General features: G+C 47.7%; 1 protein-coding gene across 2 annotated transcripts in view; it reads right to left on the reverse strand.

The window, feature by feature from the left end:
* The window catches only part of BOK (BCL2 family apoptosis regulator BOK), a 50,322-nt gene that overhangs the window by 7,841 nt on the left and 22,393 nt on the right, over positions 1-20,088 (reverse strand). For both annotated transcript variants that reach the window (XM_048863583.2, XM_048863582.2), the window contains exon 5: positions 5,901-6,064. In XM_048863583.2, the coding sequence (XP_048719540.1) occupies positions 5,901-6,064 (164 nt within the window). The remainder of the gene's footprint in view (positions 1-5,900; positions 6,065-20,088) is intronic.

The raw sequence follows: 20,088 nt of genomic DNA on the forward strand, positions 1-20,088 counted from the left end.
AACCCAACTGAAACCCGTATGAGTCTGTAGCACGCCCCTCAGGCAGGGGAGCGCTGGCACGAGTCTGTAGTGCGCCCCTCAGGCAGGGGAGCGCTGGTAGGGAAGCGCCGGTATGAGTCTGTAGCGTGCCCCGCAGGCAGGGGAGCACTGGTAGGGAAGCACCGGTATGAGTCTGTAGTGCGCCCCTCAGGCAGGGGAGCGCCGGTATGAGTCTGTAGCGCGCCCCTCAGGCAGGGGAGTGCTGGTATGAGTCTGTAGCGCGCCCCTCAGGCAGGGGAGTGCTGGTATGAGTCTGCAGCACGCCCCTCAGGCAGGGGAGCGCCGGTATGAGTCTGCAGCACGCCCCTCAGGCAGGGGAGCGCCGGTATGAGTCTGCAGCGCACCCCTCAGGCAGGGGAGCGCCGGTATGGGTTTGTGGCACACAGTTCTGCTACCCAAGGCAGGTTGGCTGGGGTAGGGGAACGCAGGCCCACTCAACTCCACTGTGTTCCAGCCCAGGGCTCTGACGGTGGCGGGAGGCGAAGGTCCTGCCGCTGGGTCAGCGGGGGGCCATCCGCGCCCGCTGACCAAACACATCCACCCCACGGAGCAGTTCTGCCCCTGGGCTACTTCCTATCCGGTCTCTCAAGTGGGTCTCTCCGGTCCCTCCAGCTTGTCCGGGTATTCCGCTGCTGGCAGCTCCAGCTCCCACTCTGTGTCGGACTCACACTGGCCCGGGCTACAACCGGGCCCTTCCAGGTCCTCCGGGTACTCAGCGGCTGACAGTCCTGGTCGCCACAGGCCTTCCTCCTGGTCAGGTTCCTCCTGGCCCAGGGCCTCCCCTGTGTCGGCAGCAGGATCGCAAGGGAGCAGCCAGCAACCTGTGTCTGTCTCCCTCCTTGGTGCTCTCCTCACTGGGCAAAGGGCCCCGCCCTTTGTACTTCCTGTCCCACCCCTCCCCTTCCGGGGATTGGCGTAAGCTTTGTCTGGCCCCGCCCACTCAGGCTGAGAGGGTGGCTCTTTACCCTCTGGTTCGGAGGGAAGTCACCCTGACTCCCTATAGGGGGGAATACAGAACGCCTGGCACAGGGGGAAAGCAGGGGGACACACACAGAGCCCCTGCAATGGGGACTGGGAGGGAAGTAGGGTGTCCTTGGTGTGTGCAATGAACAATGAAGTGTGTGCCCCCCACCCCCGTTGTTATATAATCCTTCTGGATGCAGCAATGCTATCTGTGTGTATCTATGGCTCTTCAACAAGGTGACATTTACACATCTGTCAGGAGCAGAAAGATCGTTGCAATTAATCTGAATTATTTAGATTACTAAGGGCCTGAATCTGCCACTCTAAGGCAACTGGAGAGCTAAGGTGGATGAGGCAATGTCGTTTATCAGACCTACCTTGTCTCTCTAACATCCTGGGGCCAACACTACACTGCATACTCTAAGTACATATCAACTGAGGGCCCATTTCTGCCAGGGTTACTCTTGGAGTAAGTTACCAATCAGCACAACTAACTGAGAATACCATCTAGTCTACAAATCAGTGCATTGGTGGAAACATCATTGGTCTGTATCTCCAGTCAATGGATGGAACCATTGCCTCACTCACAGACCCCCTTGTTAATAACTCTTCCCATCAGGGACCCCTACATGTCTGAGGCCTGCTTGGCCTGAAAGAACTTGCTTTCCCAGTCCAAAGCACTGGAAAGCCAAACGTTTCAAAGTTGGAAGGTGCCTGCTTTTTTCCAAACATTATTTGGTTAACAGCACTTCAGCCAAGTGTTAAATTAACCAACGTTTACCTGATAAAGCATCGGAAATGAGAGTTTCAAAGCTGTTAATGAAATCATTATTTCAGTAGCGCTGGGCTCCGATAAGCCATTGTGACAGCACTTTGCTGGCTTACTGCTATTCAGCAAACATTGTTTAGCAACTTGCTCTTCTTTACTGCTCAGAGCTCTGGTATGAAACTCCAGAAAAACCTGAGAGTCTCTGGATTAAGATTAGAAGTGTGAGCAACAAGGGTGATGTCGTGGTGGGAGTCTTCTATAGACCACCAGACCAGGGGTATGAGGTGGACGAGCCTTTCTTCCGGCAATTAACGGAAGTTACTAGATCGCAGGCCCTGGTTCTCATGGGAGACTTCAATCACCCTGATATCTGCTGGGAAACCAATACAGCGGTGCACAGGCAATCCAGGAAGTTTTTGGAAAGTGTAGGGGACAATTTCCTGGTGCACGTGCTGGAGGAACCAACTAGGGGCAGAGATCTTCTTGACAAACCGGGAAGAATTAGTAGGGGAAGCAAAAGTGGATGGGAACCTGGGAGGCAGTGACCATGAGATGATCGAGTTCAGGATCCTGACACAAGGAAGAAAGGAGAGCAGCAGAATACAAACCCTGGACTTCAGAAAAGCAGAGTTTGACTCCCTCAGGGAACTGATGGACAGGATCCCCTGGGAGAATAACATGAGGGGGAAAGGAGTCCAGGAAAGCTTGTTGTATTTTAAAGAATCCTTACTGAGGTTACAGGGACAAACCATCCCGATGTGTAGAAAGAATAGTAAATATGGCAGGCGACCAGCTTGGCTTAACAGTGAAATCCTTGCTGATCTTAAACACAAAAAAGAAGCTGACAAGAAGTGGAAGATTGGACAGATGACCAGGGAAGAGTATAAAAATATTGCTCAGACATGCAGGAGTGAAATCAGGAAGGCCAAATCACACCTAGAGTTGCAGCTAGCAAGAGATGTTAAGAATAACAAGAAGGGTTTCTTCAGGTATGTTAGCAACAAGAAGAAAGTAAGGAAAGTGTGGGCCCCTTACTGAATGATGGAGGCAACCTAGTGACGGAGGATGTGGAAAAAGCTAATGTACTCAATGCTTTTTTTGCCTCTGTCTTCACAAACAAGATCAGCTCCCAGACTACTGCCCTGGGCAGCACAGCATGGGGAGGAGGTGACCAGCCCTCTGTGGAGAAAGAAGTGGTTCGGGACTATTTAGAAAAGCTGGACGAGCACAAGTCCATGGAGACGGATGTGCTGCATCTGAGAGTGCTATAGGAGTTGGCGGATGTGATTGCAGAGCCATTGGCCATTATGTTTGAAAACTCATGCCAATCGGGGGAGGTCCCGGATGAATGGAAAAAGGCTAATGTAGTGCCCATCTTTTAAAAAGGGAAGGAGGAGGATCCTGGGAACTACTGGCCAGTCAGCCTCACCTCAGTCCCTGGAAAAATCATGGAGCAGGTCCTCAAGGAATCAATTCTGAAGCACTTAGAGGAGAGGAAAGTGATCAGGAACAGTCAGCATGGATTCACCAAGGACAAGTCATGCCTGACTAATCTAACTGCCTTCTATGACGAGATAACTGGTTCTGTGGATGAGGGGAAAGCAGTGGATGTGTTATTCCTTGACTTTAGCAAAGCTTGTAACATGGTCTCCCACAGTATTCTTGCCAGCACGTTAAAGAAGTATGGGCTGGATGAATGGACTATAAGGTGGATAGAAAGCTGGCTAGATCGTTGGGCTCAACGGGTAGTGATCAATGGCTCCATGTGTAGCTGGCAGCCGGTATCAAGCGGAGTGCCCCAAGGGTCGGTCCTGGGGCCGGTTTTGTTCAATATCTTCATTAATGATCTGGAGGATGGTGTGGATTGCACCCTCAGCAAGTTTGCAGATGACACTAAACTGGGAAGAGAGGTAAATGATTAGGGGACTGGAACACATGAGTTATGAGGAGAGGCTGAGGGAACTGGGATTGTTTAGTCTGTGGAAGAGAAGAATGAGGGGGGATTTGATAGCTGCTTTCAACTATCTGAAAGGGGGTTCCAAAGAGGATGGCTCTAGACTGTTCTCACTGGTAGCAGATGACAGAACAAGGAGTAATGGCCTCAAGTTGCAGTGGGGGAGTTTTAGGTTGGATATTAGGAAAAACTTTTTCACTAGGAGGGTGGTGAAACACTGGAATGCGTTACCTAGGGAGGTGGTGGAATCTCCTTCCCTAGAAGTTTTTAAGGTCAGGCTTGACAAAGCCCTGGCTGGGATGATTTAGTCGGGGATCGGTCCTGCTTTGAGCAGGGGGTTGGACTAGATGACCTCCTGAGGTCCCTTCCAACCCTGATATTCTATGATTCTACTGTTACTAGTTTGTAGCAACTGGAATTTGTTATATTCCGTGGGGATTTTCATTGTGAAGAGACTCCTGCTGGAGGTGATTCCTGAGGCTGTGAACTCTTCCCATGTGGGATGACACCCTAAAGGGTTAATTACTGTTTTCCCCCAATGAAGGGGGAGCGTGGGAGCTGGCTGCCTGCTGCAGTCTTTCAGTCGAGGTCTCCATACGGGCTTTCCTGTACCAGCACAGAGTACAGTGGCCCCCCTTGGCAGCCCCATCCCTGGTGTGTGCGTGTGAAACAGGAGGCGGGTGCACAGGGGAAACTTGGATTCAGTGCCAAGACAAATGAAGGGCAGGGCAAGGCAGGCAGCAGATTAATGGCCCTCCTGGAACAGCCATTTCGTTTTGGCCAGTTTGTGAGCAGGGCTGGGACGTCTCCCACAGAAATGCCCAGGTCAAGGTGAAGAACACTCAGGGAAACAAGTGCAGCCTCAAAGAGAGGATTGGCAGCAGTCCACTGCTCAGAAGAAACCATTTTTGCACTTCAAAAGGGAAGTGTCACCTTCCTCCAGCCCAGGGTCAGCTACTCGCTGACAAGCGCATGTCAGAGACAGCCTGCAACCCGGAGTGCAGGCAGCAGTTACAATATATTGGTTTGGTGTGTCAGACTTGTAGCTCCTAGTTTTTAAAATAAGGGACCAGCAGCTAGTATAAATCAGCCTAGCTTCATCAAATTCAATGGAACTCCACTAATTGCACCATCCGGGGCTCTGACCCCTCATGTAGGGCTGCTAGGCTCAGGGAATTGAAAAGAAGCAGGGGTCTGTTCACATCGCCTGCAGGTAGCTGGCACTGGTCTGACAACAGAGTTCCTATTCCACGGGAATTCCAACATTTCACAATTTGGTTTTGTTCTGATTCAGAATGAAACAAGTCAAAATTTCCCTCAGAATGGGGAACAAATGATCTCTCTGACAATGCTTTCCATCTGTAGGTCTCAAAGGCAGGAGAGTCCCCATTGTCCTCATCAGACAGGTGGGAAAACTGAGGCACAGCAGCAAACTGAGTTGTTCAAGGCCACAGAGCAGCTCAGTAGCAGAGCCAGGAACAGAACCCAGGTCTCCAGACTGCCATTCCAGGGCCCTATCAATGTTTATCACTAATAAGCACCAGAAAGTGTGTACACAGTGGCATTAGCCTAATGAACCAGTCCACAGGTACACCAGGGAGAGTTACACATTTAGTTATACATGTAGCACCACAAAGCTGGGTCTGGGCTGGGACATGAAGTGAGAGGTTTTTAATAGCTACATAAACAAGTTATGTTTACTTTCTAAACCTTCTCCTTTGGAACCGTGCAGGCAGGTTACAGATTAAATAATTTTCCTAGAAACTGAACGAAGGGGCCAGTAGCAGTTGTTCATGTTACAAGACTCCTGCAGTTTGCATGCTCTCACGACCACTAGCAGGTGGCACCAGAGAGGCTCAGGACTGGAAGAGAAAAGGTACTTGCAGGCAGGATGCAGTTAGGCTATCAGAGTGGCGCAGGAAGTAGAGGATTAGAATAGCCGGAGTTGTTTCAAGACAGGACTGAGATGTAGGAACAAAGCTGTGCTGAGGCCAGTACTGGTGTAAACAAGACTACTGGAGGTCAGAACTGAAGTAGGTTGGCAGAGTAGTGGCAGGGAAGCTTGCAAAAACCTAGCTATAGCTTAAGGGATCACTCTTGGTTTCACTAACACTAGGAACATCCCCATAATCATTCCCAATTTAAAGCAAGCATGAGAAATTCAACACCTCTTACCCAGCCTCCTCTCCTCTTCAGCCACGTCACCAAGGTCTTGCGGACAAACTCTCCCAGGCAGTCCACAATGGCATGCACCATTGCTGGCTGGGCCTGTCTGACACAGTCCACAGCCAGCCCAGCAGCCACAGCATAGAGAGACACGACCTTGCCCCATGTTACACCTGCACGAAGATGGGATAACAGTCATTTTCACGCACATGTGAAGTTGGGAGTTGGGGCTGGCAAAAGGCATGCTGTTTAGAAGCCGAGATGAGTTTCTCTCTCTGTTTGTGCAGCTTTCCTAGTTCAGGTGCAGTAGCACCTCTGCATCTTCCTGCGCTGGGGAGTGTAGACTACACTAAGGTGAATTGGGTGCAGCGACTGGGGAAGTGGTGCCCCACCTTCACTCTTGAAGCAGGGGGACTTTAACACATATTCATCCCTAGATGTGCTTTGATCTCACATCAGCCACAGTTCTACAGTTAAATGGCTACCAGCACACTTGACCCCTGTGCAGCAAAGTGCAGAAAGCTGACCAGACAGATCACCAAAGCAGTGACTGGTGCATTGTGGGACAGAAGTAGGAGGTGTAGCTATACCAGTGGGGCTATTACGCCATTGATTCTCACCCATACCCACACTGCACCAGTGGAGCCCGACATGAGAGGACCACATGGTGGTTAGTCATGCTCAATGAACGTCCTAGCCAAACAGCAGTGTGATCCTCTGTGCCCTGCTGGGAGCATGTGTGTGATGTTTCTGTTCTACTAGAAGGGTGGTGAAGCACTGGAATGGGTTACCTAAGGAGGTGGTAGAATCTCCATCCTTAGAGGTTTTCAAGGCCCAGCTTGACAAAGCCCTGGCTGGGATGATTTAGTTGGGGATTGGTCCTGCTTTGAGCCGGGGATTGGACTAGATGACCTCCTGAGGTCTCTTCCAATCCTAATATTCTATGATTCTCTGAAGTGTGTTACAGCACCCTAAGAGGCCCAGACCCTGGCTAGTACTCCACACCTCTCCAGTGCGGACTCAGCTTTACTGTTACATTGCTAGACCAAGCCGCACAGTCAGGCAGTTGCAGCACAATGACAACTTGGCACACTGCAGAGGGAGGACTTCTTCACAGTGATTTATGGCCCAATATTCATCTGAAAGGGAGGCAAGGATGCAGGGCCTAGAGCATGTGCCAGAAGGCATGGATATCCTACGCACAATACCACATACTGGAAATTAAATGAACCCCCCCAAAGGTTTTGGTGCCATGCCTAGATCTAGTTCGAATGGCACTGTACGGCCCTAGGAACCGGCATGTGTGTGTTGGGGGAGTGGAATGTTGGTCAGTTATCTAATCTCCCTGACAGCAGAGCTTCCTGCAAGCTGACCTGCCAGAAGCAAGTGCCCCCTGGAAGTCATCCCAGCAGCATTCATCTTCCTGTTCTGTTAGCGCTACTGATAAGCACTCCACAACCATGAGCTCAGCACTGGGCACAGTCCAACCCAGTGGGCCTCCCATGTGCTTTGCCACTGGGCGGCAATGGACAGCTCCTCAATGCTGAAGAGCTACGGCCAGAGATCCCCTGCAGTGCTATTAAGGTGAACTATGACCCAGAAACTTGACCCTCTCCCAGCCATGCAAGAGAAGCAGCACAGCACAATAGCGTTATCTCTCTAAACCTCAGAGCTGAATGAGAGGAACATTTTCCAATTACTCTAGTATTTTAGATAGCAATTGTTAACAAATAGGCGGTGAGACATTTTACAGTTCTAGAGTTCTGTGTAGCCTGATCAAGGCCTCTCCCAGCTGCAAGAAGAACCCATGTGAAGCACCGGTAGTGCAAAGCCATGCAGAGAAGCTGTTGCCTGAAGATGGTCTGAAGGAAAACACAGCCATACAAGAGAGGAGAGGAATTATCTTATTCAACATATTTCAGGAGTGAAAAGGAGACGAGCCAGGGACAAGAAATTGGATGTGCTCAGGGAAATGTCATTTCATAAGAAAGCAAATTATGAAACACACGTTGGCTGGTGCAGCATTTCTGCTGCAGAGAGCTCCACCTCTTGCCTTCAGAGTACTTCCAAAGCCATCAGCACCTGAGACGCTGGAGAGCAAGAGACAGATTCAGGAGTCTCTCTTGCTTTTTACATTGGAGCTCCTCTTCTCTCCTCTCCATTTACTCCACTCCATTGCACAGCACATGTGAATTTCAACAGAGGATAATTCTACTCAGTGACCAAAAGGGACCTACAAATGGATTCTGCAGAGTTGCCTTTTTTTAGTGAAATCTGATTAAAACAAACGGCTCTTTAAACTTCAAATGTAGGTAGACGGCGTGGAATTGGTTAAAATGAGTGAAACAAAAATCATCTATGCATGCTTCATCTGATAACAAGAGGCTGCTTGTTCCAGTCATGTCTTGTAGGAGGTCAAAAACCACAAAGTGCTCTTGAATAGAAGTCCTTGTGATAATAACCTAGCTGCAATTCAGAGTCCCCTTGCATTCCTCCTTCCCTCACCAATCCTGCATGTTTGGGAGCAGAAGGAAATATCAGTAATCCAAATTAATAGCCAATTCGATTGCATTTTTGTTCTCATCAGATTAGGCCAGGAGAGCCCCTGCTGCATGGCCCTCACTTGTGTATTTCAGCATCCCTGTGGTATTCTCAGTCAACATTTGGCTATTGTTCTCATCGGTGTTATTTGTCACCATGACAGCCACAAGGGTGAGCCAGGAAGAGGCTACAAAGACCACAGGAAAGGAAGAGCCATAGACAGTGGGTGCACGTAGGTGTTTATACCATTGAAGGAAATGCTACTCTTTTCAATACACTCTCTAGCCATCTAATGAGCCCTTCAGAATTCTTCAGTATCCCCCCCATTCATGACATCTTGGGTCAGAACCTCAGCTAGTGTATGCATAGTGTTGGCATAACTCCACTATACTGATTTCCGCACTGGGATCTGGCCCTTTTTGGTTCTGTGGGTAGTCACCCACAATTATGGGAACAAATTTACTGGTGCAGTTCCAAGCCTTTACTGATACCGACTCAGATTCTGCTTTCATTTACACCCACGTACATCTGCAGTAAATCCAGTGGCTGCAAGGGGTTTACCTGGGAGTAACTGAGATGAGAATTTAGGCCACCCCTAGAGGAAGATGCCTGTGGTTATGGTTAGTTTTATTTTAAACTGTATATCTTGTCAAGTCTTTCCCTCGATTTTAATAAGCTTCAGATCAGTGCCCATAAAAAGGGGATGACTTGACAGATCTAGAGCCAAATTTCTTATTTGTCCACAGACTAAATACGGAACAAAGCAGTGGCTGTACCAGCTTCCCTCCCTATGAACCTGCTGTGGAGGTGCGGTGAGGGGCTGGTATCTGTGGAAAGACAGTTTAGTCTCCAAATCTGTTCACTACTTGGGCGCTCTGCTACAATTGCAAGCAAGGTGGCCAGTCAGTACCAGCTGCAATGGGGTCTGTGATGTGGACTCTTATCCACGAGGACACGGACAGAGCCCAAACCCATTTCCATAGGCTGCAGAAGGATAACAACCCGTTGACTGGTCCAGAGGTTAGACCAGTGACTAATTTGAAAGTCTCTGCAGTCACACTAGCAGCCCCTTACTGGGAATAGCTGTACATGTTGTCTGAATCTTTAAGCCTCCTTTTCCCTGTTATTGAAAAGCTATCCATCACTGATGGATTTGCTGGGAGGAGAATTCCCCTGTTCCGGAAAAGCAGAGCTATTACTTAAAGGCGCACTCCAAAGCCATGCTGAATTCATCGTACGGCATGTCTGCACAACATAGCGTGCCCGGGCTACTGACATGTTACAGCCCAGCCCCCACCATCAACACACACACAGATGTATGTTCCACCAGCCAGGCTATGGGGACCTTGGGCCCTGCACACAGCCCTCCCAGAACACTGGACATCTGTACCAACAGGTGCCACAGAACAGCCGCTCCCACCGTGGCCTGTGTCCTTGTTCCCTCGTCGTCCATCTGCAATCTGAGGCTGACACTACAGACTTGTCATTGTGCCATCTCCTTGCCTTGCACCCCAGCCTTCTACCTGGCTCCTCTATTTGGCAGGATGCAGTGTTGGACTGCCAGATAAACAGGAAGGCTGGGGGCCTAGTCTCAGGTGAGAAAGAACTAAACCATCTAACTTTATACACAGGTCCTGGGGACCCAGTGCCTTCCCAGCTGAGGGACATTCATCACAGAAACCTACCTTTATAAATAGGTTTTCCCTGCCCTGAGGAATTCTCTGCTTCTTAGTTTGCTGAAGATATCCCAGACTGCAGCATGTTCTCACATCAAATACTAGTTTCAGATTATTTGTTTTGAATACCAACCTTTCATATCTGTGGTGTCAGAGGGATGTGTTCTGGGACAGCACCAGCAAAGCAGGAAGAGGCTGAGAATTTTTGCAGGCAGGGGGGAAAGAGTTGTTACAAAGGCACGTGAAAGTGTATTTGTGCTGAGTGCCTCCCCCATGCCTCCAACAGACAGCCTGCAATGCAGGTTCAGCCCCTCACTCAGTTTGCCCCTGTCATGGTGAAGGCACAGCCAGCCCACATGGCACCTGTTCAGCCATCACTATATGCAATAGCAATGCTGGTGGTACAAATAGCTACAATACTTGCGCTGTGTACACCTTACTGATTCCAGTTAAGAATTCCTGCCGAAAGTGGGATGGGGGTGACAGGGTTTGGCACCTTACCCCAACTGGCAAACCCTAAGCCATTCCAAGGATTAAGGACTAGATTGTGCCCATAGCAGCAAGGTGGGATATGGAGAAGTTCACTGCCCCAGCATGAGCTCCCAGGCAGCCCCATGCTGTAGAAGGGCACAATTACTCCAGGATTTCTAGTGTGGCAGAGGTCACAGAAGTACCTATTCCTGACTTTCACAGGATCCACTATCCAGTTCCCCTGCCATGGAACCACCTTTGCTGGCAGTATGGAGGCACTGAGGGCAATACACTACCAGCTCCTCCCTTCTCACTATGCTACAGCCACTGTGACCTCATCAGGACCTGTCACATGTTTCTGAGTACAAGAGCTGGGTTTGCATCTGAGCACTGGTCAGGAGCAGAGAAGGTTCCAGTTCTGTCTCTGCTGCCTGCACACCCACACTGAGCCAGACACACTCTGGCCCCACGTCCTACAGAATGTTTGCAGCACCCATCCATGTTGAGGGGGGGTAACCATGCTGCTCATCTACAAGTCATGGAGCAGGTCCTCAAAGAATCAATCCTGAAGCACTTGCATGAGAGGAAAGTGATCAGGAACAGCCAGCATGGATTCACCAAGGGAAGGTCATGCCTGACTAATCTAATTGCCTTTTATGATGAGATTACTGGTTCTGTGGATGAAGGGAAAGCAGTGGATGTATTGTATCTTGACTTTAGCAAAGCTTTTGACACGGTCTCCCACAGTATTCTTGTCAGCAAGTTAAGGAAGTATGGGCTGGATGAATGCACTATAAGGTGGGTAGAAAGCTGGCTAGATTGTCGGGCTCAACGGGTAGTGATCAATGGCTCCATGTCTAGTATGGCAGCCGGTATCAAGTGGAGTGCCCCAAGGGTCGGTCCTGGGGCCGGTTTTGTTCAATATCTTCATAAATGGTGTGGATTGCACTCTCAGCAAATTTGCGGATGATACTAAACTGGGAGGAGTGGTAGATACGCTGGAGGGGAGGGATAGGATACAGAAGGACCTAGACAAATTGGAGGATTGGGCCAAAAGAAATCTGATGAGGTTCAATAAGGATAAGTGCAGGGTCCTGCACTTAGGATGGAAGAATCCAATGCACCGCTACAGACTAGGGACCGAATGGCTAGGCAGCAGTTCTGCGGAAAAGGACCTAGGGGTGACAGTGGACGAGAAGCTGGATATGAGTCAGCAGTGTGCCCTTGTTGCCAAGAAGGCCAATGGCATTTTGGGATGTATAAGTAGGGGCATAGCGAGCAGATCGAGGGACGTGATCGTTCCCCTCTATTCGACATTGGTGAGGCCTCATCTGGAGTACTGTGTCCAGTTTTGGGCCCCACACTACAAGAAGGATGTGGATAAATTGGAGAGAGTCCAGCGAAGGGCAACAAAAATGATTAGGGGTCTGGAACACATGACTTATGAGGAGAGGCTGAGGGAGCTGGGATTGTTTAGCCTGCAGAAGAGAAGAATGAGGGGGGATTTGATAGCTGCTTTCAACTACCTGAAAGGAGGTTCCAAAGAGGATGGCTCTAGACTGTTCTCAATGGTAGCAGATGACAGAACGAGGAGTAATGGTCTCAAGTTGCAGTGGGGGAGGTTTAGGTTGGATATTAGGAAAAACTTTTTCACTAAGAGGGTGGTGAAACACTGGAATGCATTACCTAGGGAGGTGGTAGAATCTCCTTCCTTAGAGGTTTTTAAGGTCAGGCTTGACAAAGCCCTGGCTGGGATGATTTAACTGGGAATTGGTCCTGCTTCGAGCAGGGGGTTGGACTAGATGACCTTCAGGGGTCCCTTCCAACCCTGATATTCTATGATTCTATGATTCTAAGTGCAATCAAACAGATCGTCAGTAACCTCCAACTGCGGGAAACACAGGCAAGTTCAATTGTATCTTCAGCATGCCTTGGAGCTGAAGTCACAAGTGAATGGAAAACCTGTCCAGAAAGGAGAGCACTAGAACCAAGGTGAGACTTGCACACATCTGCCCTTGGGAGTGGAACTAGAACTCCAAAAGGACACAGAAGACGTGAAAAGCTGCCTGGAATTAGTTTGTTTTGTTTTTTTAAGTAGCAGACTTGCAGCCAGTTGTGGAGCTGTAGGTATGTAAATACTGGCTAGCCAAGGGAAAATGAACTAATGAGAAAGGGTTGCTTTTGAGAGTTCTCCCGCTGCATACCATCTTCCCTGCTGCTGGAGAGAACTCGGGAGGCCATGTGACAACGGGGATCTGGTCAGTGTCGGAGCTCACTTCGCAGTGTTTCCTTTGCCTATTTAAATAAACCTCCTCACTTTAGCATCAAAGCAGGACTCCCAATTCAGATCTAAAAGCAATGTTATCATAAGCCACGTTTCAACAGCTGGGGGAATATGTACGGACACACCACAGTCCTCTCTGGTGATGTCTATTGCAGATAGGGGGAGATCAGTAAATAAATACACAAGGGAGTCTGATTGGAGGCTCAGTTTCATATGGCCTAAAACAAGAGACAGCAGAGAGAGAACCACTTCTTACTGCATTCCCACTAGAAGGGGTGAGCATTTACCCAACTGGCAGTTTGGGGGGCAACCTGAAGTCATACAGACTCTACAAGACAAGGGAATGGGACACATAGGCCCAAAGATTCCTAACCAAAACCCCACTGGAAACAAAGTGTCACAGAACAAGAATGACTCCCCTTTAGAGAGTAAAAGTTCTGTGTTCTAGGGGCCAGCAGCCCTACCTACCACACCAGTAGCGACCATCAAGTGTTTCAGTTAGGGGGGAAAAAACAGGTTTTTTTAATTTTTCCTTTCAGTTTCCCACGGAAAAAACCTTCCTTTTGGGATGTGTTTTGCTGGAAAATGTTGAAGGTAAACTAAAGATAACCCAGGTCCTGATGCAAAGCTCCCTGAAATCAAAGGAAAGTCTCCTACTGACTCCAAAAGGGCTTTGGGTCAAGCCCCAGATTCAGAGCTGAAGATATTGCAGAGCGGGATTAGGGCCACTGTAGCACCAGAGTGTGTTTGTGGGGGAGCACTAGCCCTGAGCCATAGTTTATACTGCTGTATCTGCATCTGTGGATATGGGTTACTTTAGCTAATTACCTACCCAAGGTGAGGGCTCACACCTACTTTAATCTGTGAGAATTCAGCCCCCAAAATAACTACAGTCAAGAGGTTATCAAAAGAAGGGGGCCCCCCTGGTGCACAACAGAGACTACACAGTGCTCTTTCTGTACTAATTACTTTTATTAACCAACCAGTGTCAATACACACCCTGCAATCTGGTAAAGAAGAGAAACAATACTCAACGTCTAGCATTTGCATTACTCACACCAGTCCTGGCGGAAGAACCCAAAGTGTCAGTCATCATCCTCACCATGCGCCCCACCACTAAGATCAGCATGCTGGTTTCCCCCCAAGGCATGCAGGCCAGGACACAGCTTAAATCATGTGTTACGCTGACACCCACCAGGGTTCAGACATATTTATGAAGGTTTTAACCCTTTTTCCTTATTTGAGTTCCACACCCTGCAGCTTTTGGGATGTCCAATTCTTCATGGTTAGTTTCTCTTATACTAATTAACATGTATATTACCTTATCACCATAGTAACAGGAGGTTACCTTAAGGAAGTCTCTCACATTTTACCCCGACTGCCAGTGGTCATCTTGTGGTATCTACTGATCTCCTGTAGACATTATTGTCCAAACTCAGCAGTTCTTTCCAAAACCTCAGCACATCACAAATACAGAAACAAGCTCAGTAAGTTCTCTGTATAAGTCTGAAAGTTTGTCTCTCTCACCAATAGAAGTTGATCCAAGAAAAAAGGGTATTATCTCACCTGTCTTGTCTCTCTAATATTGATGATAGGCATTTTATTTATATTATACAAGCTTTGTTTTAGGGGCCGGGGCGGGGGGGGGGGGGTTCGGTGCTGCACTAGGGGTTGAGGAAGAAATTGTAAGAATGGAGAAGGGAGGAGAAGGGGTAAAGAAAGAGAAAATCTGCCCAGCAGGAAGGTACAGAGAGTGGGCACCTGAGCATGTCTGTAGTCCCAGACCTGGACTGTTTTCTTAATAAACTGAACGCTAAGTAGCAGAGTTTGTATCTCAGTCTGTTTCCAGCACTGAGCCGTCAGTGATTGGCTCTGACAACTCAGACAGTATTTGAGATCTGTCTTCTTTTGAGAATCAAGGCCTCTTTCCTCTGCATTCCAAAAAATGGAATGTCTGGCGGCCACAGGCTTAATGCTTAATTTTGCTGGATTCAGCAAGTCTTGCAACTGTAGCTTGGATCCAGGAATGTTAGAACTAGCAGAATCTGCTCCTTCCCCCCAGCCAGAAATCTGTGTGAGTAGCAGAGGAGCACATAACTCACTCAACAAATATGGCTTCTTTTTCTGCTCAGAGGCTGTCATCTTTGCGGCACTTGAGGCAAGGGTGGGGTAGAACCCTGGAGCACCTTCCTGAGCTGCCAGTGGCACTGGAAGCAGCCAGGGTAAAGGCGAGCCCAACGGTGGGCAGCTCCCCTGTGTAGCTGGCGCTTAATCGTGGGGGGTGCCTGGTAGCGCGGTGTGGCTGCACAAGTGCACAGCTTGGGGAAACCCTGGTGATGCGCCTTGTGGCTGCTCCCCAGGTGACTGGGCCTAGGTTTCATAGTTGGAGATTCCAGTATTGCCAGCCCCTGTTAAAAAATCATGATTAATTTTCCCCCACCCCCAAAAATAATGTAATTGTCTTAAAAAAGTCATGATAAAAACCTTCAATTTGGGGGCCTTTTTATTTGTCTTCAGGGTTTTGAGCCTTTGGGGCACAGCTGAGGCACATTTTCAAGCTTCTAGAAACTCATTTAAAAAGCTATCCAAGGTTCTCACCTAGTCACTGACTCCAGGAGCTGGGACCCAATATCACGAGATTCACAATAAGTCACAAGCGTTGGCAACGCTGGGACCCACAGCAATGACTCTCTCCTCTGTCACAGTCACACATATAGTTGTGTGCATGAAGTCCTAGCTACCAAAGGTGCAGTCAAGTTTTCTTCTGGCTTGTTTAATTTCCTGTGGGTCAGAGCTCTGGAACAGGAAAACTGAGACCCCCATTCCCCTGCTGTAGTAACTAGTGCCAAGCTAATAAAATAACCACTTCCCCTGCAAACACTTGAACGTGCATGCTCAACATAGTTTTCTGTGAGCCTCAGTGCAAGCAAACCTCAGCTGCCAAATGAGCACAAAGAGGCATGAGCACAGCCTGGGTGAATTTATTCTGCAATCCACACCAATACTCAAACATTTTGTCATAGTTGCCCAGCTCCATAGTTGCCCAGCTCCACTAGTTTCCAAGCCAGCCGTGCTCCACCTCACTGTGCACAGGAAGTCTCTTCATTCCAAGCACACTGTGTAGTCTTAGGTTTCTGAGGCTAGCACTGCAATCCACCTCATCCATTTTTTTAAATCCCTGAGCAAAGGAGTAAATCTCTTGGTGAACAGTACAAGAGCTCTGCAGGTTATTCTGGATTCACCCTGATGGAATCTCTGGGAAAGAGATTCCCCTTTCTTATTTATTGCTGGTATTGTTTCGTGGGAGAAATCAGTCTGTGCACTGTATCAAGGTGTGCTTCAGATACAAAGTGCAGGTTCTCACACAGTGACTGTGGCCCCACTGGGATCTCCACTCAGCTGTGCATGTTTGGGGGTGAAGATTTCTGGAGTAGTGGAGGAAGCTTATTTGAGGGCATATTAGAAACCTGGGATCTTTACTTTTCCCCTTCCAAGGTTCCCCACAGCAGCACCAGCTCAAAGCCACTACTCAAGCATGAAGAAAGGAGCCTGGGGAGCAGAACCATCCACTCCAGCTCACACCTAGGTGCCCCCCATGCAAGTGTTTCACACAGTTCTGCTGATGGTTAATTGCATGCCAGCCCTGCTTTGTTTCAGTCTCCCCTGTTTTCATACACTGCTAGTATTTCCACCAGCCTCTTAGTTATTGCTAGGCTGCTCACAAAATGTGCAGGGCATTGCAGACCTCTCATGGTTATGCCAGGACTGTCTGGAAAGAGAGTAGACAGAAGGCTTTGTCAAGTCCATCTCCACACCAGCCAGGTATCACCAAAGCAGAACTGGGGTGGAGGAGGGGTGTTTTCAGTGGGGACAAAGGCTGCCTTGAAGGAGCACAGCACAGATTGTGCATACATTTCCGTCAACACCACATGGGCCGAGTCATTAACTAACTTGTATCTGACAAATCAAAAGTCTCCAGACACCGACTCATTCAGGAACAAGTCTAATGAAATGACGGAGCACCATGGAGTGTCTTAGGCTCCCATGTGGTGGAACAGTTCTGGCTGCTCCAAAAAGCAGAGGAAGCTAGATGGAAGCAGACTCCCTTGCAAGGAGGAAGTGCTGGCTATAGCTGGAAAAAGAGAAGCCAGGAGAAGGGGAGACACATGCAGTGGGTCAGTTCTGGGTCCTAGCATGAGGAGCAAGGGCTGGAATGAGGGAGACTCCCTTGTAATGAGGCTTCTCCAGATGCCAGCAGTGGGGAGGGGAACCTGGAATCAGAGTAACTCCCTGGGGTGATGAGGCAATACGGGCTCCTCCCGGAAGGAGAGTGAGAGGCCCTAAGAACATAAGAATGGCCATACTGGATCAGACCAAAGGTCCATCCAGCCCAGTATCCCGTCTACCGAAAATGGCCAATGCCAGGTGCCCCAGAGGGAGTGAATTTAACAGGTAATGATCAAGTGATCTCTCTCCTGCCATCCATCTCCACCCTCTGACAATCAGAGGCTAGGGACACCATTTCTTACCCATCCTGGCTAATAGCCATTAATGGACTTAACCGCCATGAATTTATCCAGTTCTCTTAAAGACCCTGTTATAGTCCTAGCCTTCAGCCTTCACAATCTCCTCAGGCAAGGAGTTCCAGAGGTTGACTGTGCACTGAGTGAAGAACTTCCTTTTATTTGTTTTAAACCTGCTGCCTATTAATTTCATTTGGTGGCCCCTAGTTCTTATATTATGGAAACAACTAAATAACTTTTCCTTATTCACTTTCTCCACACCACTCATGATTTTATATACCTCTATCATATCCCCCCTTAGTCTCCTCTTTTCCAAGCTGAAAAATCCTTTCCTCTTTAATCTCTCCTCATATGGGATCCATTCCAAACCCCTAATCATTTTAGTTGCCCTTTTTTGAACCTTTTCTAATGCCAGTATATCTTTTTTGAGATGCGGGGATTACATCTGCACACAGTATTCAAGATGTGGGCGTACCATGGATTTATATAAGGGCAATAAAATAGTCTCCGTCTTATTCTCTATCCTGTTTTTAATGATTCCTAACATCCCGTTTGCTTTTTTGACTGCTGCTGCACACTGCGTGGACGTCTTCAGGGAACTATCCACAATGACTCCAAAATCTTTCTCCTGATTAGTTGTCACTAAATTAGCCCCATCATATTGTATGTATAGTTGGGGTTATTTTTTCCAATGTGCATTACTTTACATTTATCCACATTAAATTTCATTTGCCATTTTGTTGCCCAGTCACTTAGTTTTGTGAGATCTTTTTGAAGTTCTTCACAGTCTGCTTTGGTCTTAACTATCTTGAGCAGTTTAGTATATCTGCAAACTTTGCCACCTCATTGTTTACCCCTTTCTCCAGATCATTTATGAATAAGTTGAATAGGATTGGTCCTAGGACTGACCCTTGGGGATCACCACTAGTTACCATTCTGAAAATTTACCATTTATTCCTACCTTTTGTTCCCTGTCTTTTAACCAGTTCTCAATCCATGAAAGGATCTTCCCTCTTATCCCATGACAACTTAATTTACGTAAGAGCCTTTGGTGAGGGACCTTGTCAAAGGCTTTCTGGAAATCTAAGTACACTATGTCCACTGGATCCCCCTTGTCCTCATGTTTGTTGACCCCCTCAAAGAACTGTAATAGATTAGTAAGACATGATCTCCCTTTACAGAAGCCATGTTGACTTCTGCGCAACAATTTATGTCTATGTGTCTGACAATTTTATTCTTTACTATTGTTTCAACTAATTTGCCTGGTACTGATGTTAGACCTACCGGTCTGTAATTGCCAGAATCACCTTTAGAGCCCATCTTAAATATTGGCATTACATTAGCTATCTTCCTGTCATTGGGTACAGTAGCTGATTTAAAGGACAGATTACAAACCATAGTTAATAGTCCTGCAATTTCACATTTGAGTTCTTTCAGAACTCTTGGGTGAATGTCATCTGGTCCCGGTGACTTGTTACTGTTAAGTTTCTCAATTAATTCCAAAACCTCCTCTAGTGACACTTCAATCTGTGACAATTCCTCAGATTTGTCACCTACAAAAAATGGCTCATGTTTGGGAATCTCCCTAACATCCTCAGCCGTGAAGACTGAAGCAAAGAATTCATTTAGTTTCTCTGAGATGATTTTATCATCTTTAAGTGCTCCTTTTGTATCTCGATCGTCCAGGGGCCCCACTGGTTGTTTAGCAGGCTTCCTGCTTCTGATGTACTTAAAAACATTTTGTTATTACCTTTTGAGGTTTTGGCTAGCTGTTCTTCAAACTCCTTTTTGGCTTTTCTTATTACATTTTTACATTTAATTTGGCAGTGTTTATGCTCCTTTCTATTTACCTCACTAGGATATGACTTCCACTTTTTAAAAGATGCCTTTTTATCTCTCACTGCTTCTTTTACATGGTTGTTAAGCCACAGTGGCTCTTTTTTAGTTCTTTTACTGTGTTTTTTAATTTGGAGTATACATTTAAGTTGAGCCTCTATTATGGTGTCTTTGAAAAGTGTCCATGAAGCTTGCAGGGATTTCACTCTAGTCACTGTACCTTTTAATTTCTGTTTAACTAACCTCCTCATTTTTGCATAGTTCCCTGTTCTGAAATTAAATGCCACAGTGTTGGGCTGTTGAGGTGCTCTTCCCACCACAGGAATGTTAAATGTTATTATATTATGGTCACTATTTCCAAGCGGTCCTGTTATAGTTACGTCTTGGACCAGATCCTGCGCTCCACTCAGGACTAAATCAAGAGTTGCCTCTCCCCTTGTGGGTTCCTGTAGCAGCTGCTCCAAGAAGCAGTCATTTAAAGTATCGAGAAATTTTGTCTCTGCATTTCGTCCTGAGGTGACATGTACCCAGTCAATATGGGGATAAGTGAAATCCGCCACTATTATTGAGTTCTTTATTTTGATAGCCTCTCTAATCTCCCATAGTATTTCATCGTCACTATCACTGTCCTGGTCAGGTGGTTGATAATAGATCCCTGCTACTATATTCCTGGAATGAGAAAGCCCTCCCAGAATGAGAGAGCCCTCCCAGATAATGGGGCATTTCCCAGCCAGTGGTATGATAGGTAGAGACAGTCCAGAGGAGTTCTTTTCTAAATGAGTAGTGCAGTGTGTGCTACAAAAGAGCCCAGCTCCAGGCAGATTTGCAACACAGCCCCCACCCTCTGGTCTAGCCCTGCACTCAAA

The sequence above is a fragment of the Caretta caretta genome, chromosome 9 (genome assembly GCF_965140235.1).
Source record: "Caretta caretta isolate rCarCar2 chromosome 9, rCarCar1.hap1, whole genome shotgun sequence".
Lineage (NCBI taxonomy): Eukaryota > Metazoa > Chordata > Testudines > Cheloniidae > Caretta > Caretta caretta.